Source organism: Podarcis cretensis (genome assembly GCF_951804945.1).
Source record: "Podarcis cretensis genome assembly, chromosome: 3".
Classification (NCBI taxonomy): Eukaryota; Metazoa; Chordata; class Lepidosauria; order Squamata; family Lacertidae; genus Podarcis; species Podarcis cretensis.
The window spans coordinates 32,156,591-32,183,485 of NC_137172.1; the positions used below are offsets into that span (position 1 = coordinate 32,156,591).

The window sequence follows — 26,895 nt, forward strand, 5'->3', positions numbered from 1 at the left end:
TATGCACCTTTAGGAGCTATTCTCCACCTAAACTGTTCATTGCATTGTTATCTGGCTTGCTATAGAGATGGAGTTTACTCCCTATCCTGCATCTGATTTTCCTTGGTTTAGAATCAGGTATAATTTTTCCTCCTATTAGAAGACAGAGCAAAACACATTTTTGTCTTGTTCTGCAGGTGGTTCCCTCAACTGCTCTCGCAATAGTTTCACTAACTGGCTTGGTACATATTGCTCCCATTCTGCTACTGGTCACATAGCACACAGGTGGCATATACAGTGGTACCTCGGGTTAAGTAGTTAATTTGTTCCGGAGGTCCGTTCTTAACCTGAAACTGTTCTTAACCTGAAGCACCACTTTAGCTAATGGGGCCTCCTGCAAAGTTCTTAACCTGAAGCACTATTTCTGGGTTAGCGGAGTCTGTAACCTGAAGCGTATGTAACCTGAAGCATATGTAACCCAAGGTACCACTGTATAGGTTAGTCTATAGTGTAGTTAAAGTAGTTTCTAGAGAGCTAGGCACACTTACTCTTCGAAAATGCATGAAAATATCTACCTTCCTTTGGTGCAACTTAAAAAAAGGTCAAGGGAGGCGCACATATCCTTCAGTAGCTTGCTCTATACGTACTTGATGCAAGAGTATCCCTGTAAGAGGTGCAAGTTGTTGCAGCTGAAGCAACCTTTACTATATACTAGTGGCCACCCTTTGAGTGTCACTCCAGGGTACAGAGAGGCAGTCTGGGGAAAATATATAGAGTGGAACCTTAGTATTCAAACGTAATCCATTCTGGAAGTTGGTTCGACTTCTGAAACATTCGAAAACCGAGAAAGGGCTGGCTGCAAAGTCAATGGGAAAAAATGAAAAATGCACCTCGGAATTATTATTATTATTATTATTTGTACCCCGCCCATCTGGCTGGGTTTCCCCAGCCACTCTGGGTGGCTTCCAACAGAGATTAAAAATACATTAAAACATCAATCATTAAAAACTTCCCTAAACAGGGCTGCCTTCAGATGTCTTCTAAACGTCAGGTAGTAGTTTATCTCTTTGACATCTGATGATAGCAGTTCAACTTCCGAGGTGTGTTCGAAAACGGAAGCATTCACTTCCAGGTTTTCGGCATTCGACTTCTGAAATGTTTGACAGCCGAGACGTTCGAAAACCGAGGTTTGACTGTACACATATACCAGCTGTGGGGGTCATTTAGTTTATAATGCAGCCCAGCACAACGTATGATCCTCCAAGCTGAATATAGCCCTGTGCATAAACAGCCTGGCCTTGAGTCCCATCTGTGGTTATAAAGCAGGAATGGCTGTCAAGCCATAACGGATGGCTGCTAAGCTGTTTTTCTGCTCTGTGGATCCCTCTTGTAAACTTGCTCTTATGTAATGAGCAAGAGTAGCACTGGAGGATTAACTATCATAGCCTAAAGCCCGGGGCCTGCTGCTCCTGCATAAAAAGACCACAAATGCTCATGGGATATACCAGGGTTGGCCAGAAATAGCACTGAAGCTTAGAAAGCTAAGAACTATTCAAGTCCAGTTATTCATTCTGTTTATTGAATTGGAAAGAAAGGGAATACAAATATTTGTTAAGTGCTGTGCACCGACATGGAAAAGTGTATTTTTTTTTAAACCCCAATAAAAACAAAAACCAGTAATTAATGTAGTTTGAATGAACATTTTAAAAGATATGTTTAATATACTACATATTTATAAAATAAGGTGTTCTGTAAATAATTAGTAAAACAAGTGAAAATAAATATGGAGACCCAAAGTTCTTATGTTTTAATGTAATATAGTAAAGAAACTTTAAACTACTTAATATAATTCAAGAGGAGTAACAAAAATCCAGAAAGTTTAAGAACGCAATCCTTTGAAACATTTAATATCAGTCCATAGCAAATAGTCATTACATACCAAAAGCTCTAAGTGTTAACTAGTTCCACCACAACTCCATATAAATCTTGACAATTTAGAAATTTGAGAATAAAAGTTCTTTTCTTGATCTCTACAGCTTGGTTTGTAAGTACACACATGCTTTGAGGATCCGTTTCTTCCTCATACATTTTCAAGGAGCCGACAACTTTTTCCATCTGTGCCGAGAAGTGTTAAGAATTAAATCTAGTACATTTATCCTAACAATGAAACACTTAAAAGATGGAGCACACTGAATTTCAAATTTATAAAAATATATTGGTATTAACCAAAATCTTAAAGTTAGAGGACACTTCACATACACACAACATGACTTAAAGTATGCAGTAAAACATGACATGTACCTAGAACAGTTGGTTCCATGACAGTTTGTGTTTCACGCACACACATTCATACCACACGCACACACACACTTTGCTGAATCCGGATCATCCAAAGTCAGCAAACAGGAAATGGGGTTCTAGTTTGTGTTCCAGCAACTAGAGCAGCTACTGCAGACAACACTGCACAAGTCAAGTCCACCCTGTTCAAAAAGTGTCAAAGTGTTTCCAAAATTCTACTAATTGTCAAATGAGCGGTTTGTTCTATGGCAGCTGAAAATGGACTCAAGCCAATGCAATATACATTTTAACCATATATAGGATTGATACTCCAGTTTTAACAGTTCATTTGAAATGCATCAAATTGAGGCAACATGTGCTTTGGGGGTATTGACAAAGGGCACCAAGTTTTACTGAAAATTGGTTCTCTTCCCCTTCTGATCCTACCCCAAAATTAGAAACTAGACATTCTTCTGCTGTTAACTAAAATAAAAATAAAAATTACAAGAACTCTCCCAATGTCTCTTTTGCCAGCACAGGACTGGTTTAAGAAAACATTTTAACTTAAAGCCATTTTTCCCTTTGGGGTGGGAATTTATTTTTTTAATTAAGATGGCACTAAACACCTAGTATTAAATTACATTCAACAGTATCTGCTCGGAAGCCAGAATGAGACTATTGGCAAAAGTTGGGTAGCTTTCACTGGTGACTTCATATCAAAACTTGTATTATGATCCCCTAATTTTAAAACTAAAAACTTAAATGAGGGAACTAAGCCACACATTTACAAGGCGATTTTAAGGGCTATGTAAAAACTGTTTCTTCTTTTGTGCTCCTACTTTTAAAATCACTTACCTGATCTGAGAAGCACTGTGGCAAGATACTGTAGTGATTTATAGCCAGTGTGCATATTTTGGAGTTGATGGGTACAAAACCTAAGGCAAAATGCAAACTACTGTATCCTCTTTCCCACTCATTGCCTTCTGCTCATGGTAAGATATGGCCAGTAATCAGTGATTGCTCTAGCCTAGAGTAGAAATGCCTTCGTCATATATAAAAAAGAATGTTGAGATAAGCCTATTCCTTGACTTCTCCCCTAACAACAGTGACACTCTAGGGTTCTTTTTTTATCTGAAATGCTGACGTGCTTTTCAATCTACATATCAGTCAATTTAGGCTGCTCAGCTATTTAAGATGACTCACAAGAAATCCTAGCATTGTTATTGCAGTTAAAAGTTTGCTTCCAGACAGATCTTGACTTTATTTGGTTCAGTTGTATGTCAAGAAGAAGAAATTAAAACCACCTCAATCTGAAGAGCTTCCTCTTAAAGTTGCATGGTCTGTATTATGCAACTGAATTTAGAAATGGCATTCTCAAAACACATGCTTCTCGTTCAGCTCCACACTCAAGTGCTTTTTTATTAAAAAAAAATCCAAGAACTCTTTCATAAGAGGTGAGGAAGCATAAGCAGTAGGTGTGTCCATTTAATTTTGCTCTTAATTTGGTTTCCTGCTGGTGTTATGCGTTTCAAAGAAAAGGAAACAAATTGGTCCATTTTTTTTCACCACAACAGCGTCCTTGCAGGAAGTCTTAACTACAAGCATCAGATTGAATAACCTATAGAAATCTAGTAGCACAAAATCAAACTGATTTTAGTGCACACTTCATAATTCACTTCCAATTTCCCTTCCAATCTCCTAGGGTAGTTTTGAGTTTGCAAGCAGTACCACCAGCACCATATCAGTAATACAGCTGTGAATTTTTAAAGATTCAGAATGAGGGTATCTGCAAAAGTAAGATTTTATACAGGCTCAGAGGGAAGACTACAAAAATGTCCCAATTACAAAAACAAACCTTAATGTCAAATGAACAGAATACATGTCAATGGACAATTGTAATAAATGTAAGGTAAAATTACATATAAAAAGCTGCAACAGAACAGCTTAAATGTATTAAAGACTGGATGTAAATTTCTTTGCTGCTCCTAAATCCATGAGAATGCAAGGCAGCGGCATTCTGTTGTTTAAAGATTTCTCTGTAAACCTCGTCTGCACATACATTTTAAGCGAATTGGATAATTGTAATAGTGTTGTGTGCTTATTCAGAGACAATCAAACTTAAACAACTGAATTACTACATTGATTGGAATACCACTTGTTCCAGTCTGGAGGTATTTAAAGAAATTCAATCATGAATCTCTGATCAAATTAGAAGGCTCTGAAGGAAAACTGTTGCAAGTCTGAGTTAAGGGATACATGCCAAGTGCAATGGCAATAACTCATATTCCTTATCACAGAATCTGTGCCTAAAAAAACCCAACATGCACAAGGGAGCAAATTTCCTTCTAGTCCTGTGTCTTTCCTAATGTTAAGACCTTTTTCCACCTGTAGCTTCTATTTTAGCTGGTACTACAAGGATGTGTTAACTGTTCTTTTATTATGAGTTGCTTTCTTTTCTGTTCTTTTTAAACTTAAGGATGGCCCTAAGTGCATTTTCACCCTTTAACTATAAGAGAAATTCTGAAACCAACTAACTATGTCAAACACCTGGTTAGTTCTCTGAGTTTTAGTATGTATCCTCTGCACAAAGATAGTTAACAGCACCTACTCAGAAACAGTTCCTGGAGAAAGAACGATCTGGAAAGTTTGTACAAGGTATGTATTTAATTCACAGCAGACAGTCAACTCACTGATTTATTTATTTTTAAGATAATGCTATAAAGTACTATTCTCATTTTAGGTCTTTACTACGTTTTAAATAAGAACCATTGCACATTAAGGCCAATTTAGAATTTTCATTTATTAAATTTCAGAAATTACATTGTAATGGTTTAGTTGGCGGTTCTGAAAGTTCTCAAATTCTTTTATGTTGGTAAACAAAGTTTCCTTTTAAAATAATACTTTATATAGCCTGTGTAAAACTGTTGCCAGCCAAATGGTCTTACACAACACTCCAGAGGAGCACCTATTATACTGCATTTACTTGTAGATGACACTTTTTAAGCTGGTTTCAATTCCAAATGTATACAAATGAAGTCATTTTAATGCTATAAATTATTTATTTTTCTTTCTTAAAAAAGAAGATTGTGCTGTTAACCCACTTACAGGGCAACAAGCTAGGTGAAAAGTACAAAACCTTTTGTCAAGTGTGATACTGAAGAGTGCTTTTCATGTCATTCACTGGTTTAAACATCTGGGTTTAGATATACTGTGCAACGGGCAAGGCTTAGAATCCATGAACCAAGCTGCAAAGATCTCAAGCTAAATAAGGCGGAGAGACTCAGAGAAAGAAGAGAAGGAAAGACTTTCCTATCCAACATGTACTCTTCAGACTAAAGCACTCTTTCTATCAAGCCTTCTAAACTGTTAAATAAAAGGTTTCCAAACAAGCATTTAAACTTCATTACACAGAAGAAGAGCAACAATAACAGTAGTCTGCCTGACAAAATGGCAGAAGGGAAAATGTATATACGGAGTTCAATGGTTAGCCTGAATGTAGCACAGTTCTTCACAACCGATGGGGGGGTTACTTCAACATGGTGTCCAACAACGTTCTAACGACGTGCTTCATCTCAACTGTTTACTATGAAGCAAGGTGGTAAAATGTTTGGCCCCAGTTGGGCTTCAGAAATGGTTCTTTTTTTTCATGACGAGCATGTCTGTCCAGCTATCAATCATGTTTGTTTGCACCAAATCCCAAGCCATTTAAAATACGACTAAATTTAAGTTAAACAGAAGTCGTCTGCTCCAAATTCACCATCAACTATCCATGCTACTGCATTCCTCTAAGGGTGGGGAAGAGGGAGATGGAATGTAAAAAGAAAAGAAAAAATAAGAAATATCTTTAAAATCATAGTTCACCTCAGCCACGATATACACATGTATCTTCAGATTTACAAAAGACATACACACAAACTCATTTAGGGCAACCCAACCCAACTGAGCAGCTACAATCGCCATCGTACTAGTTCTGAGAGTCCAGCAGGGGCTTTTAAACAGCTTGCTTCACTCTGGGAGGTACAGAAGTCATTTCTAATACAGGGCCAGTGGGAAGAGGGGCTTTTTGTGCAAAAGAGACTTCCTTGATTGAGTTGAAACTTCCCCTGCAGGAGCAGACAGCTGCTAGAACACACATTTAACAGTGTGATAAAGTAATTAAGAGGTTGAGAAAAGTTGTAGTAAAACCCATTTTAGATACTGATATGGAAGGAATAAGAACTGGTACATGGGGCTTTAATTTTTCCTAAGATTACTTTGCCAGCAACTTCAGGAAATGTATTCTAAAGCAGAATAAAGCAAGCATTTCTAAAAGAATGGAAAATGTTTTGCAGACTGGAAGCCCAATTAAAATTTTGATACATGGTAAAGAAAATAACATTGTTTTTGCTCACACCATGGTGCAATGTATTGGCTTACACCTATAGACACAAAAACTTCTACAGCCTTGCATATTAGAATGTGTATACATCTACCAAAAGCCTGTTTACTAAGAACTTGTTTACTACAGTCTAGTTTTCACATATGATGGTATCTCTTTTTATGCTGCCCCAGCTTTGCGAAAGAAGGGCATCTTGACAGAGCAATGGAAAAATTAGTCCTGGCTTGGGCTAATACCCAGATAGGACTTTTGCATTTCAGAGATATCAACTGGAATTAATTCAAAACCTGCAGAACCACTGGCAGTAAAAGGTTCCAGGTGATACCTAAGAAGCAGTCAAGAATTGAAGCTCAGGTTTGTCTCAGCTATTGAAGCTCTCTCCTCATGTAACAGATACAGCTTCAATTAACAAAATGAGCAAGATACCCTTTCATTTCAAAGCAAAGAAACAGCTACATCATCAGTTTCAATTGATCTTTATTCTGGTTTGCTAGGGTCCAGATTTCTTTTCATTTCATGCCAACTAAAAAAAATATTAACTACCAGGTTCAGTAACATTAAAATAGCTTGCTGCAGCTTCTAACGGTTCACACAAGGTGTCTCCATCTGATTTTTGGCAATTCCCTGCCTCTCTGTGCAGCCCTTCCACTAACGCTGCAATCCATATTGTTCAAGTTGCTTCCTTTGACTCTCAAGAGACTTTTTAGGGGGCACAGGGAGAGGAGATAATAAAATTCATTATGTGTGTGACCCAATATTATTATTATTATTATTATTAGTAGTAGTAGTAGTAGTAGAATATCCCACATTTTTTCCAGACCTGTACTCAAAGCAGCTTACAGATAAAATGCAGAAACTCCACACCATACTTCAGTAACTTATCTCCTCTGTCATTTACTCTCAAGTCTCATTCTCTACCTACTCTTCCTTGAGGTTTCTTTCTTGGTTCCCTGGGCTATATTGCACCTCACTTATCATTCTTGTCTTTGTGCTCCTTGTCCCTTAACTTAACTTCTTCCCAGTCCTTAGGCATCTTGTGAGAGGTTATAGTTCAAGCCAACAGGTACTACCACCCTGTTCTGAACTTTTGGGAGTTTCACAAGGTAGCAGACTCTTCAAAAGGAGGGACTAATACACAGTATGATGTGAATTTGACTAAAGTCCCCTTTACCCAGTCCTAACTATTTACAGTAATAATAATTGAGGCAGCCAATTCCTCATACACTGTGGTGTACAGCTTAATTCTGAACCAAGGCTGGGGAGACCCTGGTTCAAATCGTCTCTAAACAATTAAACATGCTGGGTGACTCCAGCCTGTCTTTAACTTCCAGCCTATCCTATCCTGCAGATCTATTGTAAGGACCAAAAGCTTGAGGGGGGCGGGGGAGTGAAGAATACTATTTATGCCGCCTTGAGCTCCTTGAAGGAAAGGTGGGATATAAATTTAAAAAAATCCCAAAATAAACCACATATAGTCAAAACACATTTGGTTCCATGGTGAGTGGAGTGGGATTGCCAACACTGCTTCCCCGACCCCAACCCACAATCTCTTTCCTGTCCCATTTTTATTATTTTGCCAAGTGTGTAAAGCTGAATGCACACAAATTAAATGTGCATCGGTTGTGAGTTACCTGATCACAAGTAAGTAAGTGCAGCTTACCAAATTCCTCTTCCATAAAAATTAGATTTGATTTACCTTCAATATCCTGGTTGTCTACAAAAGGTGCTGGTCCCCATATTCTAACAGTGCCATCGTCAGAGGCGCTGGCCATCATGGATGGAATCTGTGGGTTCCAGCTCACACAGTTGACTGTGCGTGTGTGCCCCGTCAGCTCCGCAATTGGCAGCTCGCTACGTTTGTGCCAAATATATACTTTGTGATCTAAGATGAGACAGGAGGGAAGAAACATGAAGCATCCCAAAATTTAAAACATGTTCTGGCACTTATCCATGTATTAACTGTTTCCATGTTAAAATTCCATGTTATGTCCAAGAACTGATATCTGCACAGTAATGCATCCAACAGCTTCAAGAATCTTCTTTTATGGCATTTAGAATCCTGTATTTAAACTAACAACAAGCACTGATCTTCTCTGCAAGTTGAAAATATTTGTAGGTAACTGGAACATAATATAGCTTTATGTAGGCTTCATATTATCCAAGTAAGAATGCGAGTGGTTTGGGTGTTAACTCCTTACCCTAGCCTTCTACATGCATCAAGACTGGAATCAAGCTCTGGTCTCTCACACTTCCTCCATATTCTTTCTGTCCCCCCTCAACCTCTACAGGTGGTATGGGCAACTTCCAAAAAGAACACAGCTATTTCAATGTGGGATCCCATCTATAACTGGATATTAAAATCCCTTTCTGTAACCGGTTCAGTATGTAGGGCTATGAAAACTCTGTATTCGATTAACTGCAGGAAACTCTTTATTCACTGATTAACTTTTGCCTAAGAACAGAGAAGGAAGGGGGCAAACTGCAGGGCCCAGTCTTCATCTTTCCAAATGTACAGGTAAGGGAGAGGGAGGAGCAACAACCACAGAGTTGCTTTTAAGTATCTTATCCTATCCGAAAAATTCTATCAATGAAGGCAACAAACTCCATTTCAAAGGCTCCAAAACATCCATGGGTGTATTGTTATAGAACAACATATCCACATAAAAAGTGTACAATCTGAACAGGAGCAATGTGACATGAGACAACTTTGTGCCATTCTTGCGCCGATTGCTGTATTGACTGCACCCAAATAAACTGTAGATTATAGAGAGATGGCTGCAGATCAGATGTACAACTCTCTGCACTACTGAAAAACCAGAAGTCACAATGACTACCAAAAAGAGAGAATTCTGCTAAATATTAATATTCCATAGAAGCAAACTTGACTTGGAGTTAAATACTTGATAAGGCAGAAGCAATTACATGAAGAACATCAGGTACTACAAGAGTTATTTTGAAAGTTTTAGAAGTTAAACTACAATGTTTGAAAACTAAAATATGACAGTCCACTTCCAAAAGTACTCACTTATTTCCCAACCCCTACAAATCATGCTGTGACCTACTTGCTAAAGTATTTTATAGAAGTGCTGTCTGTATCATTAAAAAAATCAAATTACCATGACATCTAAATGGTATCAAAGACTCCTACTTGTATGAATTTCCATTTTTAACCTACCAATTTCAAACTATACTGTATAAGCTTCAAGTCATCACACATTCACTGTAAGGCTGCAACACACAGCACTTGCTCATAGAAAGTTATTTTCCCCTCTACTTTATGGATGTTTATGTGCACACGAGTTAGATGTGAATTTTACTCCCAGGGAAGAACCTTTGATGTTTGGGGCTGGTAGGTGGAAAGCCTACCTAGCTGAGAACATACCTTTACACTTAAGAGCTTATGACATTTAAATCTGTTACTTTTTTTGTACATAGAGACTTTCACAGCAGCCATATTTGCAACAATTCAGTGCAAAGAGGCAACAGCCTCAGGCAGTCGGAATCTAAATTAGGTGCCATCAGCTTCAACTACAGCTGGGTAGTTTTTAGACACTGAAAATGAAAAAAATAAAAAGCTTTTCTAAGTTGACCTGGATAAATTAAATTCACATTCATGTTAAACAAACAGTAGGCTGTAACTAAGTGATTTGTTTATGCAATCCTGTGTGGTGTACTGAAAAACTGATATACCAGGGAGTTAATACAGTTGATTAGACATTCCTGGGGCCAGAAATTATCTGGAAGGGGCAGGGGATTGATGCATGCAATAGGAGTGGCACAACTACATACAATGGCAATACAGTTAAGATACAAGGCATCAATAAACAGGCTGTTCTCAGGTGAAAAATTCACCAGTTAGCGGTAAAGAAGAAACACTGTTTCAAAATACTTTATTGCAGAGCCCAACTAGAACTGACCACCTAGTCAGACCAAAACCACCTTCTCCTAAAGTTTCTATAAGCTACAGGACAGGAGTACTGTTGTCCACACTGTATATACCACCATACTATTACCCTCACAGAGAGCAAGCTCCTTAATGCCTAGAAAAGCTGTCAAACAGGCCACTCACAGAACCAACAATAGAAAACGCTAAGATTACAGTCAGGTTGCTGATAGCCAAAGTTACTGAACATGCTAGGTCTGCTACAGGGTATGAAACTTGTTTCTTTCACTGTAATTAGTAATTATCCTTGAGATGTCAGAACTCATCTGGATTTACATAAGCACACCTACCTTTGGAAAAACAAGCCTATGTCAAATAAAAATTGTATCCCTGTACACCACGCTCATTCTACCAAGACTACAGCTGTTGCCATAAACAATATCCTCGTACATTCAACCTCCTGTGCTACTAGATGATTTTTCTTCTTTCAGCAAACAAATCATTTTTATGGAAATAACTTTTTATATGGATCAGCTTGGTCACTGTGAGAACTGGATTAGATAGGCCTTTGGTCTGATCCAGCAAGACTCTTCTGATATTTGTGTGAATTGTTGCTAGCATATTTACCTTACTTGTTAAGTAGAATACAGTGGTGCCCCGCAAGACGAACGCCTCGCAAGACGGAAAACCAGCTAGACGAAAGGGTTTTCCGTTTTGGAGGTGCTTCGCAAAACGAATTTCCCTATGGGCTTGCTTCGCAAGACGAAATGTCTTGCGAGTTCCTGCGGGTTTCCCCTTTCCCCCCCCTTTTCCTAAGCCCTAAACCGCTTATCAGCTGATCTGCTGATCCGCCGCTTATCAGCTGATCCGCTAAAAGCCGCTAAACCACTAATAGCGCTAATCCGCTAAGCTGTCAATGGGCTTGCTTCGCAAGACGAAGAAACCGCTATACGAAGAGCCTCACGGAACGGATTAATTTCGTCTTGCGAGGCACCACTGTACTACATCATTCCCCTATGTTGGAAGAATGTCCTTGAAATATATATAACACACAGAAACAGATCTTAAAAGCAAGAGTTACCTTCACTGCCACTAGCGATGAAGTCTTCATTATGGCCTCCAAAACATGAGTGAATCGTGTAAAAACCTTGTGTAACACCTTGGTACTTTCTCACTAAAACTCTGTCTTGCAAGTCCCATAAATGAACTCCCTGAGAACAAAGAGAAGGGTGGAGGTAATGTAACATTACACAAACAAATTCAGAACAGAAAAAGCAATCCATTTTATGTGCACAAACAATGGTTTATACCCCAAAGTTACATGAGCAGAGGGTCGCTTGCTCAACAGAGATTTCTTGCCTACTCCTCTTCACTGCAGATTGCCTGCACCTCCAGATAGCCTCTGCCTGGCATTGAGGGACCTTCAGAAAAGGCCCCTGAAGCTCAAGTGGGAAAGAGATGCAGTGTGTACAAGCAACTTCCCATTTACACAAGCGGCTTCAGGAGGATACGGAGGTTGTGATATGCAGCGCTAATGGGCACTTGTTTCCCTTCTGCCTCCCAGAAAAATAGACTTTAAAATCTGGGAGAAAAGGGGGTGAGAACATGTGCTTGTACAGTTTCCATGGCAATGCAATGGAGAATGTAGGCAGGACTTTCCTTCTCATTTTTGAGTATGAAAGGCATAAAGCGAAAGGCCAACTGGACCACTTACCTGAGTTGCTACGTTTAACAAAGCTAACCGGCCATTTTTCGAAATCGTAAAAGACATAATTGGATGATCTTCTTGTACTCTGAAAAATAACAGAACACAGAAAATGAGAGTCATGACTTTGTATTCAAAATTAGCATTTCTACCCAATTTAACTGGTCTCATTATACAGTGCCTTGCAGACCCATAAGGCCCAATCACATCCACACCGTTTGCCTAATTAGGGCCTAAAAAAAAAAAGGGGGGGGGGAGCCCAGCTTTAAAGCAGGTGTGTGAACAAGACACCATATGGAATTTTAAGGCATCAGTTTCAGTATTTGACAAAGTTTACAATGATCTGTTTATGTAGCACAATATGAAGAAGAGGTAGTTACATGTTTCTGTCTGTAAGGTCCTCAAAGTTATAGCCCCGAATTCGCTGGTGTGTGTCTGATGCCAACACAGTCTTCCCGTCACTCAAGCACCACAGGCATTGCACTCTCACTCCTTCCAGGAGTCAAGGAGATTACCATCTAAATCCTAGACAGGAAATGCATGGAGTGAAATAATGAGAAAGGCTGTCTTCATTTAAAGCAAAGTGTAACATGAAAAATTTGGGTTATAAAAGCAGTTAGCAGTATGTAAGTATGTGCTACAGACAAGGGAAAATATATTCCAAGACAAAGGTGGTGAACCTGCAGTCCATATCTGGCAGACTTCAGAGCCCCTTAACAATTTGACCGCTAACTTGGTTTTCTATATACAGTGGTACCTCAGTTTTCAAATGTTTGTTGTTGACAAACATTTCGGTTTTCGAATGCCGAAACGCTTCGGTTTTTGAACACGCCTTGGAAGTTGTACATGCCACGTAACTTCCATATTTAGTTTTCGAACATTTTGGAACTCCAGTCTTCTGGAACGGATTACATTCAAAATCCAAGGTACCAGTGTGACAGGGAACTGCCATCAGAGCTGGAGGCGGAGGGAAGGCTCCAGAGGGATGCCGGAGAGGGTCCCAGTAGGGAGAGAGGCAGCCCATCTGCTGGGGAAGGAAATCAGCGTAACACCAGTGGAGAAGGGGGGCAGAGAGGGGATTTGGAGAGGAGGCTCCAAGACTCTTCGCCAGAAACCAGCGGGGAGAGCACGGGTACTCCGCTGGCCACTCCCTCCCTGCGCAGAAGACTTCCGCGCAGGGAGAGTAGGAGGAGACTTGGCGTCAAAGAACTTCTTTGCTGGAAGAGATTCAAAAAATGCCCACTGACGGATTCTGCCAGCGACTGAGACAGCCACAAAGTGAAGGGCTGTCCAGGCAGAAAGGGTCCAACCAGACCACCAAGCCAAGAGTGGCGGCAACTTACCCACAAGCAACCCCTAGAACCATTACACACTGTATCTTCATCTAAAAACTTCCCTTTTTTTAAGGCAGTGCTGTAGACTTCCAACACACTAGTTTCAATCTCTCCACCTAGTCCAGCATAACAACAGGGGTACAGATCTTTCCCTGAATTTTTCTTTTGGCTTTTTTTTTTTTTTTACTTTGCAGAAGGATCCTTTCTTGTTTCCTATGTCTTCCCAAAACCTAATAAACGATGGCACCACACATGAGCAAGAAGGGGATCTTTTCAAAGAGGCTTTATTTTTGCTTCAGATAAATATGCTTAGTATTTCACAGGAAGAAAAACACTCAGCAAATTCCAAATGGTAGGTTTCTACAACAGGTTATACTTGCGAGGCTTTTTACTGTGAAAAGAAACCCTTACAAAATATATTCTAGTACAGCTATACACAGCTACCCACGCAGAACATGGAACCACAGAGACAGCATTAAGTGCAAAGTCTACAAGAAACCGATGGCACTTTGCATTGTAAAAACAGTACTTACACACTGATAGAACTGTCCACGCTGCCCTCCAGTCACAAAACGTTTTCCATCTGGATTCCAGGCCACACTTGTTAAACTATCTTCATGAGACTGACTCATCTTTGTCCTCAGCTCCCCTGTCTGTAGGTGAAGAAGTATAAAGTAAAGCCAATGAAAAATTTGCTTAAGAAAGCAAATTTTTAACATTTAAATTTTTAACCTGCTTCATAAATTCAGGGCAGCTTACAAATAAAGAATAGAGACACTAAAATAAACATACATACATACATACATACAGGGGAGGCTGCCACTCCTGCTCACACTCTTATCGGCAGCCACATGAACTGCAACGTGACAACAACCTTACATTGTTACGTATATAGGATATATACACATACATAGTAACTGATGACATCATTGGAATACTGCTGGTAATAATGAATAGAAATCAATAATCTGTTCTATATAGATAACCATGTTTTAAACAGATTTTCATCTCCAAGAATAGCAGGGGCTCCCCTTCGATAATATCAATACTTCAATTATGGTTCCTGTGACAACACTATTGATTAAGACACTCTATCAACGAACTTCATATTAATAACCCTTACTTGTACATTCCAGAGCCAAAGCTCAGAGCAGTCATCTGGACCACAGGCAACAAGGTAGTTGTCATCTGGACTCCAAGCAATGTAGGAAACACCATATGCATGGCCTTCCAGTGTCTTGAGCAGTTTTAGCTGGTGTGTATCCTTTAAAAAAGAAAATATTGCAACAATGGCTATCTGGGTTGTTACTGAGATCTACCTGCAGTTTTAAGCAGTTGTCTTTGATGCCTAATCTCTCGCTGCCTCCTCCCAAAACAGTTTAGGAAACCAACATACCAAGGGCTTGTTTACCAGTTCCACCTTACCTCAAGGAAGACACACACTCATTTTCTGCCTACTTGACAGAAGTGTAGGAAAGGCTGTACCAGGGCAAACCAAGAAAGGAGGTACACAGGAAGCCATACAAAGCAACACAGAACTGCCTCCCCATTCTGGTTTAACAACATTCTTGGAAACCAACTAATGAAAAGCAAAATACTTTCAAACACAGATAGACATTAGGGCGATAAGCAGAGGTACTAGTGAAAGGAAGGCTATGGACTAGCAAATGTAAAACTTGGGCATAATAACCGTTTGCACCTTTTGCTCCTCAAAGATTTTTGCCTAGTTTTTGTATGTTCTAGGGCTGGGTGATGTTAGGTTTTCAATACTGTGATGTATCACTAGCCAAGCAGCGCAGTTTGGCGATAAACCACAATGTTGAAACAAGATGCATTGGCACCAACCTCAGCTGTCAACAGCGGGAGCGGAGTCACTTTCATTCCAGCGTCTCGCAGGCTGGGGCCAGCTGCATTGGAGAGGCTCCTGCCCCCAGCTGAGCAAGCCCTCATGTCCCTGCTGGTTGCGCGCAAGCAGCAGGGACCTCGGAGCACCTTTCTGAGGCTCCTGGCGCTGGCTTTGGGTACAGGCGAGCTACCCCGCTCGCTCGCCTCCCACTCCCCAAAGGCAGACCAGGCGGCGTCAGCCAAGCCCACAGAGACTATCAGGACTGGAATTGTACAATGCCATTCTATGCATGATTACTTAGAGGCAAGCAACAATACAGTGATTGTGGTGGCCTCTAACTTAGGTAGCTTTAAAAGGGAGTTAAAGATATATATTCTATTAATTTGTCTACCAACAGTCAGAAAGGCTACATGCAGCCTCAGATTCAGAGGTGGTATACCTCTTTGTACCAGTTACTGAAAAGTAACAACAGAAGAGGGTATTATCTTCTTGCATTGCTTGTGGGCTTCCTAAAGGCACCTAACTAGTCACTGTTGAAAACAAAAAGCAGGATCTGATGGATTCTTGGTCTGGTATGCATAGATTTCAGTCTAGGTAATGTAATTCAGATTTTGGAAGGAGCTACTATTTAGTCCAGTGGCAGAGAATCCTTCAGATCAGGGTTTCCCAAACTTGGGTCTCCAGCTATTTTTGGACTACAACTCCCATCAGGACTAGAGGTCAGGGATGATGGGAAATGTAATCCAAAAGCAGCTTGAGGCCCAAGTTTGGGAAACACTGCTTCAGATGTTGCTGGACTCAACTTCCATCAGCTCCAGCCAGCATGGCCAATAGAGATGATGGGAGTCTGAGTCCAGCAACACTATCCAACATTTCAGTCAAATAACCATTCATCAACACGCTTCATCAATTAAGTTATACAGAGTGCAAAAAGCAGAGACAAAGTAAAAAGGGAATGTTGACATTTTAGGAGAATTTCAGAAGACACAAAAGGAGCTACATTACAGGGAAGAAGAACACATCTATCCAAGACCATTGACAAGTCTCACCATGCAAGACACTTACTGACTTTTAAGATTACAACAGACTGACTGAGATAGGTATCTCCTATTCTAAACAGGCTTTATTTCCAATACAACCCGCTCCAGGAAACTAATCACAGTATTGGTTGAACAACTGAGCAGAACATAGCCTAAAACACAAAACTGATGCAAACAGAAATACACCAATGCATTTAGGAAATAAAGTAATGCACTAAAAATTAAAGCTTAATGACTAAGGAGTGATGTGCCAAATTTTATGCTTGTGTGTCAGAAGATTCTGGTGCACAAATTTACAAACTTACTGGATCAACCTGCCATATAATAACAGTTGTATCCTTAGATCCTGTTGCTAGTTTAGTGCCGTCATTTGAGAATTTACAGAACCACACTTCATTACAGTGTTCTGTAAGTATCTGCTGTGTGTAACATGGGAACTGTTTCCTAAAAATACAAGCAAAGAAAGGATTATATAGTAGAATCACAGTCATTTTACTTGCTCTAATACATATCCCAATAAAGCATGGATTCGAGAGTAGGATTTTACAAATATACAATATGAAACTTCTTGTTGCTATAGCACCTTAGTTTTTGAAGCTGTCATGCTGGCTCCTATTTGCATGATGACTAGGTATCAGTCATGAACCAAATAAACATGCAGCTAGCTGCATGCATTTAAAGAGCCTTTGGGTCAAACAGCAGCCTCCAGTGGTGCAAAGCAAACTGGACGCTAAATTGATTAGACTTTCAAAAGCAGTTTGCAATATCACATGAGGGTCTGCTTGACACCAAACTCTTGTATATGTCTAAAAGGAGCTCTTTGGCTCATGGCATTGCAAACAAGGCCCCAACCCTGACTGGGCATTTGAATGCTAGTTAGGAATTGCTACCCAATATTTTATGGTGATTTTTAGGAATTGAGGGAAAGAATTCTTAAAAAGTAAGAACCAAGGATGTAAGGGACAAGCAACAAATCCTAAATTGTTATTTATTTATTTAAAAAAATACATACTGCTGTGTCATAAAAATTTTCACAGCAGTTTACATCAATATAAAACCAAACAATAAAATCATAACAAGTTAAAAACAAGCATCAATAGGCCATTGTGTGGGTGTGGGTGTATTCTTAATTGCCTACATAGGCCTGGAAAAATAGAAAAGTTTTCAGCAGGCATTTAAAAGTTGGAACAGAAGGGAGCTGATTGAATGTCTATTGACAGGGTGTTCCACAGGGCTGAGCTCATGTTATTAAAGGCTATCATTCAGTCTGATACTGGAACCTATTATTGCAATCCTGCACATAACTAGTCTGCTTAGATCTCAGAGTTCAGTGGGATTTAACACAATAACTGTGTAGAATGGCAGTCCAAGCTACCAAATATATTGAATCCCATGGACACTTATCATTAAGTAAGCCCTGCTGAACTGAACAGAGCTTACTTCTGAATAGATGTGCTTAGGATTGCAATTAGGACTGAAGCCAAGACCATCAGCAGTAAGTTCTGAAACTGAAAAAACTGCCAGAGATTTGAAAATATTTTGATTATTTTAGGATCCTTACATTTAGATTTACTGCTATATAAAGACTACTTCTCTGTTCATATTGTTAACATGTTTCTAAATTGATCAAGGACTTACAGAAACGTTCCAAACACCCCCTAACATTGCAAAAATACAACATTCTTAACAAGTCAGCGGCCTAAGAAAATTGCTCTTTAAAGGAATGTTGTTACATTAAAAGATATTTCCATTCTCATTAAAATGGAGCAGTTCTCTTACCTACTGCAAACATGGTCTATCAGCAGTGATACAGAATCTAGATTATTATCTAGTTTGGTATTGTGATAGAGGCACCGGTCCCGTTGTAGTTCCACAGCCTGACGCAGTAAATTCTGCAGACGCCTTGGGGGGAGCATCACTGATGGTGGTAGGTAAGCTTCAAAAAATTAACGAGAGTATTTCAGAGCAATCTTATAAGAAACAGCATGTAAGAAATCTGGTATTCACATACAGGCCAGTATCAGATCTAATTTAAGCTAAAAATTACCCATAACTTTGGGACATTAATAAAATCCTCTCACATTGACCTTAACTCAACCTTTGCTGTTGCAAAGAAGCACAAGATTGTTTAAATGCCAATAAAATTATTAAGAAAATGCTAGTTACTACAAGTCAGTTCCTAAACTCTATCACACAGCGCCATGGTATCTTATTAGGTGTCATCGATATGGAAGTAAAACACAGATAATAGCAGAGTACATTATACTTTGATTTTATGAGACACTTAAGTCACCATTATGTAGATTATGCTATCCTAATTACAGCTAACAATTCTTAACCATTGCATTTCCCCCTTCATAAATTTCCCCCTTAAAAGTAGGTCTCCCTAACCTACTACCCTTCCTATGTTTTGACCTACAAATCCCATCAATCTCCGCCAGGAAGGATCCAACACATATGACGGGCACCCAGTTAGGGAAGGAAGATTTAGAGTGAAATATACTAGATAAACAGATGTGCAAACATTGTATGCCCAGTGGAAACTAAGTTTTTTCTTACTCTGGAGTTTGTCCAAAAGTCTAGATCTGGAAGTTGTGCCTTTCCCTTCCCATTCTGCTTTTGCACGCAGGTCTTCTGCATGACTACACATCAGATATCTGTTTGTATATAAAAGAGAAACACATGAGATTACATATTTCGGAAATATTGACCTTCCCCAACTGCAACAGCATTTGAATCAAAAGAGCACATTTATTCTTCTCTGGAGCAAGAAAAAGGGAGATGGACTTAGCAGAAAAGCTATTAACACCAGACTTTATGTTAAGTCTATATGGCTTAAACTTCTGCTTTCACTGTTTAGTAAATCTCTAATATATATTTTTTTAAAGGTATTTAGCATATCTAATTAAAGACGCTGCTCAAGTATGCAGTTGGTGGGAAGGAAGCAGAGCCATGAGAATTCAAAGGCATGTTCCTGAAACTGCTTTTAAAAACTGTTTGACAGGACTTCCCTTATATAGATCAATGAAAAAATCCCACGGAGTTCAGCTTCCAGCACCAATCAGTAACTGATCAGTTCAGATGTTCTGTCTACACAACTGATCAGTCTGTGTTCTCGTACACACATTTCCCCCTTGAATCTCCTTGAGAAATGTCAGGATGTGAAGATAAAAGCACATTAAAATCTCAGAATGCAAATGATTATAAAGATTTTTGCTAAGTAAAAATGCAATTCTATTTAGTAAGAATATATTAATTTCACATTTAATTTAGAAATAATGTGAGAGTTCTGAAAGGAGGCATCCAGGAACGTCTTCTTTCTATAGGAGTTTTCCCAGGTGGATGTTTACTTTAATAAAGACTAGTGGAACCTGCAACAAAACACTGCAGTGCTGAGTACTCCTATACACAGTTCATGACATGCTCCCCATCCCGCCCCAGTTTTCTGTTTCTTTCACCTCATCAATTAGCATTTTGTGCAGTCTGAGCATGCTCAGTCCTCAGAGAGCTGTTTGAATGTTTTACCTTTCGTTTAGAGAAAATAAGTTTCTTTGACATTTCTGCAAATATGGACGTTCCTCTCAGCCTCTTGTATGTGGGTGATGCCATTTCGGTTATGCTTGGATAATAAGTTTACTATTGAGATATATTCAACAATGTAGAATCATATCCTTTTGGCATGCCTCTGCTTCAGGAATCCCAGAAAACACTAGCACTGGTGTAAAACAGGTAGTAGGATCTTATGCAGTTGAAGTCAAAAGTTATTTAGTTCAATGGGATTTACTCTTGAGTAAACATGTGATTGCAACCCTAAGTACTTACCCACTGAGAATGTGAATGCGCTCTGTGTTGTATTTCAGTGGTGTCAACTCACAACGCAGAACTTGAAGTGCCTCCAGAACCTTACCATCCTCAAGATACTCTAGGTACTTTTGCTGCAGCAGCAAAAACTTCATCCTCTGACATGACAGAAAGCAGCAGGTCAGGTGGGGAGAAAAGGATGACTGAAATTTCAGAAAACATTTGAGCCTAAACAAGGGAGTATACACCATTCCAATTTGCCTTTTCAATACATTTGCTCTCATGACATAGGAATGCTTTGAACAGCCTTTTAGCATTTGCAAGACACACTGATTTGTGCTGTTTATTATAAGTCATCAAGCTGCAAGAATACACACTTGATGGAACCCCAAATTATCTTCTCAATCTTCCTCCAGTTTCCTATACCAAGTACCCGTAGTCTCAAACAATCCTATTAAGCTAGGGATGGGAATCCCACCCCCTGATATCACTCTAGGTACAATGACACTACAGAACACCAGCCCAGTAGGGATCTGCCCAGAAACTAGATTTATACAGAGCATGTAGGACCTCCAAATATATTATATGCAAAAGCAAACATTGCTTGTCTGCAAAACAAAACACAGACCAGGCTTAACTTGATGTATATATTTTGGTCTTCATGGAAAGCAAAGATTATCTACTCTCTACATTCAGAACTCACTTAGCAGGCATGTCCATGGAAAATATATGCACCTTCAGTGGCAATGTTACCTTCATATATTTTAAAAATTGGACCTCTCACTGATAGCCATGACCAACATAACAAATTCATGAATTTAAGGTAAGGGGGAAGGAAGGAGAAAAATATTTGGCACAGATTATCAAAAGCTCAAGTGGCAGTAGTATATTATTCGTAGCATGGCAGGGCAATGTATTGTGCCTGTCTCTCACCTGGTGGCAAACAATGTCCTCCCCCATGCCCCAAAAAAGTCTCAGCTCAGAAGAACTGCTGAATTATACTTTTGACCCAGGGGCAAGGAGTGGGGAACATGAGGGATGAGGGACAAAGGAGTTTATTCTGTTACGTATACTTAGGCTTTGATACCAGGAGTGACAAGCATCAATTTTTGAATATCTGTTTGTGTTTCAAGTTGCTGGAAACAATTGATTACAGTTTCTTGTTCTTTTTATTCAAACTTCCATTATTTAAAGAAATTTATACATCATTAGATTGTAAGAAAATCTCTAAGTGGTTTACAAAAACATATACAATGAAACATCAAAATAGAAAACAGTTAGGAACAGGTATTTTAAAACATTCAGAAGATTATAAAAATCAATAGTAATTAGAAAAAAATGTAACTTCTACATGTCTGGATGGGCCTGCCTAAACAAGAATGGTTTTTATTTTTTAAGCAGGCGCCAAAAAGACTATAGTGAAGGCGTCTGCCTGATGTCAATAGAGAGGGAACTCCAAATGGTAAGTGCTATCATACTAAAAGATCAATTTTTTCTAAGTGTGGAATCAGTATTATATGGCACCAGTTAACACTGCCAGTTCTGCAGACTGAAGAGATATGAGTGCATATATGGGTTAGGCAAGTAAACTGGTCCCAAACTGTTAAGGGCATTATATACTGATGGTAATGCTTTGAAGTTGACCTAGTAGCTGGATCCAGAACCACTCCCAAACTGCATACCTGTTCCTTCAGAGGAGTGTAATCCCATTTAAGTTGCGTTGGTTCCCCCTGTGAGAAAAGTGACGTAACAAATATAATGCATTTTCCGGACATGGGACCCACTCACTCACATTGTCTGTCTTACAAGGATACAAGCTCAGCATATTTTTTGTCATCTATACCACCATTGCATCCAGGTACCAGACACAGCCTCTCTTGATTCAGATGTTATGGAGAAATAGAGCCAGGTATCATCAGTGCAATGAAAAGCACCTTGCCCCAAAACTTTTGACTGCTCCCAGCAGCTTCATGTATATATTAGTGTACCTGGGGATCAAAAAGCACTCTCCCAGTACTACTCTCTGGACCTGGTCCCATAGGTTGGACCAGAATCACTGTGACACAGTGCCCCCGATTCCCAATGCATAGAGCTGGTCCATGAGGATACCATAATCAATGGTACTGAAAGCCATGGAGATATCAAGAAACAGCAGCAAGATTGAACCAAGATTGAAACAAATTTAAATAATCTCCATCATCCAAGAATGCTTGCAGCTGCCCCACCACAACTCTCGCAACTATATTCCCCAAGAAAGGGTTATTTGCAACTAGTTGATAGTTCTTCCAGTCCAAGGGATCCAGGGCTGGTTCCTTTAGGAGAGGCTGTACCACTGCCTCTTTTAAGGCAAAAGGCAACACTTCCTTATATGCAACAAAGTATTAACCATGCTCTGGACCCAAGCAGTCAAACTTCCTCTGCTAGGTTTAATAAGCCAGGTGGGACAGGGGTCAAAAAGGCACAGGGGTCAGGCGTATAGCTGCAAGCACTTTATCCATGTCATCTGACTGCATAAGCTGAAACCAATCCCACAACACATCACTGACAGTGCTACTGGATACTTCATCTGGAACTGCAATAACTGCACAGTCAAGGTCACTCTGAAGTTGAGCGACTTTATCCTCAAAACGTGCAGCCAGTTGGTCAAAGTAGGTACAGTACGTGAATGATCCTGTTAACCACCCATTTTATCTCGTGATTTCATAGCAAGACCAGGGCTCCAACAGGATCACCAGTTTTCTCTGCTGGAACCCATCAAGTTCCATCCATCTCTAAGGGAGGGCCATCCAAATGGGCCCACCACCCTAACGGAGGAATTTGCCACTACTATTCCAGGCTTCATCATTAGCTGGTGAAATGCATTGCAAGGGAGTGCACTGCTCCCCACTATCTTTGGGTCTATGGATCTTCATAAAGCTGTATGTGATAAACAAACTATCTCCAGTTCAGCCCTCATATCATGTGGGGTAAAGACTACATCAAGGGTGTGCCTTTCCCAATGAGTTTGACTAATGAGTATTTGAGACAGCTCCATGGTTGTCATGAAGGCTTTGAAGATCTGAGCCAGTCCAACAGCCGCCTCTGAATGGATACTAAAGTTATGCAGGACTATTGTCCTGCAATCCACCAACACCATCATACCACAGATCACCTTGTTTTGGGATGCCACTGGTTGACAGATCAGCAACATCCCCAGTCTGTCTCTCTGGCCCAGGGGTAGGCAACCTAAGGCCCAGGGGCCGGATGTGGCCCAATCGCCTTCTCAATCCAGCCCGGGGACAGTCTGGGAATCAGCATGTTTTTACATGAGTAGAATGTGTGCTTTTATTTAAAATGCATCTCTGGGTTATTTGTGGGGCATAGGAATTTGTTCATTTTTCCCCCTCCAAAATATAGTCCGGCCCCCCACAAGGTCTGAGGGACAGTGGACCAGCCCATGGTTGAAAAAGGTTGCTGACCCCTGCTCTGGCCCAACACTAAGTACATACCCTTTAAGCCTATCTCAAGATAAAGATGTTTTCTGGTAAAGGAAATCGTGCTTCTATGAACAATAGCAACACCTTCCTCGATCCTCAGGTCTATCGTGCTGCTGTACTGAGTACTCAGGTGGGCATAGCTGAATTGAATGGGGGAGCTTGTTGGCCATGACCCAAGTCTTGGTAATGCATTCAAGCCATCCCTTGATTATCCATGGCCTTATTAATGATGGACCTGGCATATAAGAACAGCACCACCACACCAGAAGGCTCTACAAACCAAACTCCTAGGTCTCCATCCCAGAATGTGGTCAGCCACTCCACTACAACTATACCTTCCCCTGCCAAACACCATTTCTGAAACTGGGACAATATCTTTGTAACTCCCTATTACCCCCCCCCAACACCTTCTAGCACTACCATCCAATATCACACTATGCAGCTTTGAGGTTAGGGCTACAGGTAATAAAGAAAGGCCCAGCTGAAGGCATATTCTACTGTTAAGTGAAAGACAGTAATTTCACCATCTCTCTCTTTGGCTCTCAGGGGGAACCCACCAAGCCAAACCTCCACTCTCCCAGGCTCTCACCCTGGGTAATGGTCACATGCCTGTCTCCCACAGTGCATGGCCTACAATTTCATATCCTGATTGACAGGAGATACCCCCTCCCCTCAGTGATAACCTAAAGGGGAGAGAGATTCCTTTTTATGTCAACCCATTTGGGGACAACCGCACCACATGTGGCAAGAATCTACCGCAATAAGGCAGGCTAAGAACCACACCCTAGCTGCATGCACTCAGCCAGCAATCAAGCAGTACTACTCACTGCAATCGGTACAAACACTCTCTTACCTGCAGGCAGATATGTAACAGGACAAACAAAATGATGAAGGCAAAACACCCCATCCCTCTCTCTGTCTTGTTGTCTGGGAGAAAAACCAGAAAGGGCCAGCCAGTCCCTCTTTGCTTAGTCTTCCTGTAGGTCTGTTCCCCTATTGTAGTAGTATTAGTAGTAGTAGTGGTAGTAATAACAACAACAACAACAACAACAACAACAACAACTTATTTCTACCTCGCCCATCTGGATGGGTTTCCCCAGCCACTCTGGGTGGCTTCCAAAAAAAGATTAAAAATAAATTAAAACATCAGTCATTAAAAACTTCCCTAAATCCTTCAGATTGTCAAGTGATTGTGACATACTCACAGGAAGATTGCATGCTTATTTTTATGATATACTAACATAAAAAGGAATTATCAGTATTTCAATAATTTAATGAAACAAAGCAGAATTTAACTATTAAGCCAACAATGTAATTTGCTATTAATCTTTCTACAGTGGTGCCCTGCAAGACGAATGCCTCGCAAGATGAAAAACTCGCTAGACGAAAGGGTTTTCCGTTTTTCGAGGTGCTTCGCAAGACGAATTTCCCTATGGGCTTGCTTCGCAAGACGAAAACGTCTTCCGAGTTTGCTTCCTTTTTCTTAAAGCCGTTAATACCCGGGGAATCCGCGCTCCGCAAGACGAAAAAATCGCAAGACGAAGCAACTCGCGGAACGAATTAATTTCATCTTGCGAGGCACCACTGTATTTACAAAGCCACCAATTGTATCCTACTAGCAACTAATTATTTTTAAAATGAAATGGTGACCTCAGTTTTTACTTCAAACCTGCAAGAATCATAATGACCCCAGATTAAAGACAATTGCATATTTGATCAATGCTAACTAATGTCATCCTTACTTTGGCAGCCCATAAACTTATGATCATTTGCCTTTCAACTCCCACATTGTTTACACTATGGCCCTTGATGATGAAACTGCAGAACTTTATGCAAGAGTTTTGTTTAGTTCCTGAATCAGTAAAAACAAAAAGGCTCCACCTTACATACTTTGTTGTGTTAACATCACCAGACACATAACCTTTACATTAAAAACAAAACATCCCACTGTTTGCTTTATGTCTTATGTGTATCACAGTGAGAAAAATACAGAATCAGTTTATTCTAAAGACAGAAGGGTTCCTTCTGTTCATGGAACAGCTGGTGATATAAAGAGTTAAACTTCTCATGTACAAGTTAAACCATAGCATATGGCATAGGTTCTTGAATGTATGGGCATTTAGGCTAACATACATATGCCGTAGGGACGCGGGTGGCACTGTGGGTAAAACCTCAGCGCCTAGGACTTGCCGATCGCATAGTCGGCAGTTCGAATCCCAGTGGCGGGGTGCGCTCCCGTCGTTCGGTCCCAGCACCTGCCAACCAAGCAGTTCGAAAGCACCTCCGGGTGCAAGTAGATAAATAGGGACCGCTTACCAGCGGGAAGGTAAACGGCGTTCCGTGTGCTGCGCTGGCTCGCCAGATGCAGCTTGTCACGCTGGCCACGTGACCCGGAAGTGTCTGCGGACAGCGCTGGCTCCCGGCCTCTTAAGTGAGATGAGCGCACAACCCTAGAGTCTGTCAAGACTGGCCCGTACGGGAAGGGGTACCTTTACCTTTTAATTTACATATGCCATATTGCTGAAAATCAAATATACACACCTTTAAAATGAAAAGGAACACCCACTTCAAGAACCACCATCATGCAGACTCTCAAACTCCAAACCACTTCTTCCCTTAAAACTGAACTAATTATTTCAGTCACATGGACAAAAATAAGGGTATACTCTAATCAGGATCCATAGCATTAGATCCTATTTCAATGTCAAAGCTCAATCTTGGAAATGTAAATACCCACAGAGCATGTACACAAATAACCAACCTCCTTATGTCTGGTATCAAGAGGAGTATCTTTCATGTTTAGAGGTGTCTAAGTATGACAACCAGACAGATTTGACACCCCATTTTAGAATATTCACTAAAAATGTCCCCTTCAACAGCCCAGGCTTGCTTTCTACCACTGATAAATCACAGGTAGGCTTGGGGTGTGTGTGTGTGAGAGAGAGAGAGATAAAACTCACACACACACACACACACACTGCATATCCCTTTACCTTACACCCAGTCTCCTATCATCCTTTTATAATACTGAAGTAATTTTTCAAGATACTATTCCTGCCTCCATAAAGTCAAATTCAATCCAAGCAGATATCCTTTCCTTTAAGATACTCACTGAAATGTGTAATATCTAATTTTTGCACACCCCTAGCATTTCAGAACACCACGAAAGAGACAAC

General features: G+C 40.2%; 1 protein-coding gene across 1 annotated transcript in view; it reads right to left on the minus strand.

The window, feature by feature from the left end:
• Positions 1–1,761: 1,761 nt before the first annotated feature.
• The window catches only part of WDR26 (WD repeat domain 26), a 37,387-nt gene continuing 12,253 nt past the window's right edge, over positions 1,762–26,895 (minus strand). The window contains 13 exon segments of the mRNA XM_079969255.1: positions 1,762–6,041; positions 8,331–8,516; positions 11,599–11,728; positions 12,232–12,310; positions 12,603–12,715; positions 12,721–12,747; positions 14,090–14,209; positions 14,680–14,820; positions 16,748–16,886; positions 18,222–18,378; positions 19,002–19,099; positions 20,265–20,401; positions 21,926–21,973. Of these exon segments, the coding sequence (XP_079825381.1) occupies positions 6,016–6,041; positions 8,331–8,516; positions 11,599–11,728; positions 12,232–12,310; positions 12,603–12,715; positions 12,721–12,747; positions 14,090–14,209; positions 14,680–14,820; positions 16,748–16,886; positions 18,222–18,378; positions 19,002–19,099; positions 20,265–20,401; positions 21,926–21,973 (1,401 nt within the window). The 3' untranslated portion in view covers positions 1,762–6,015.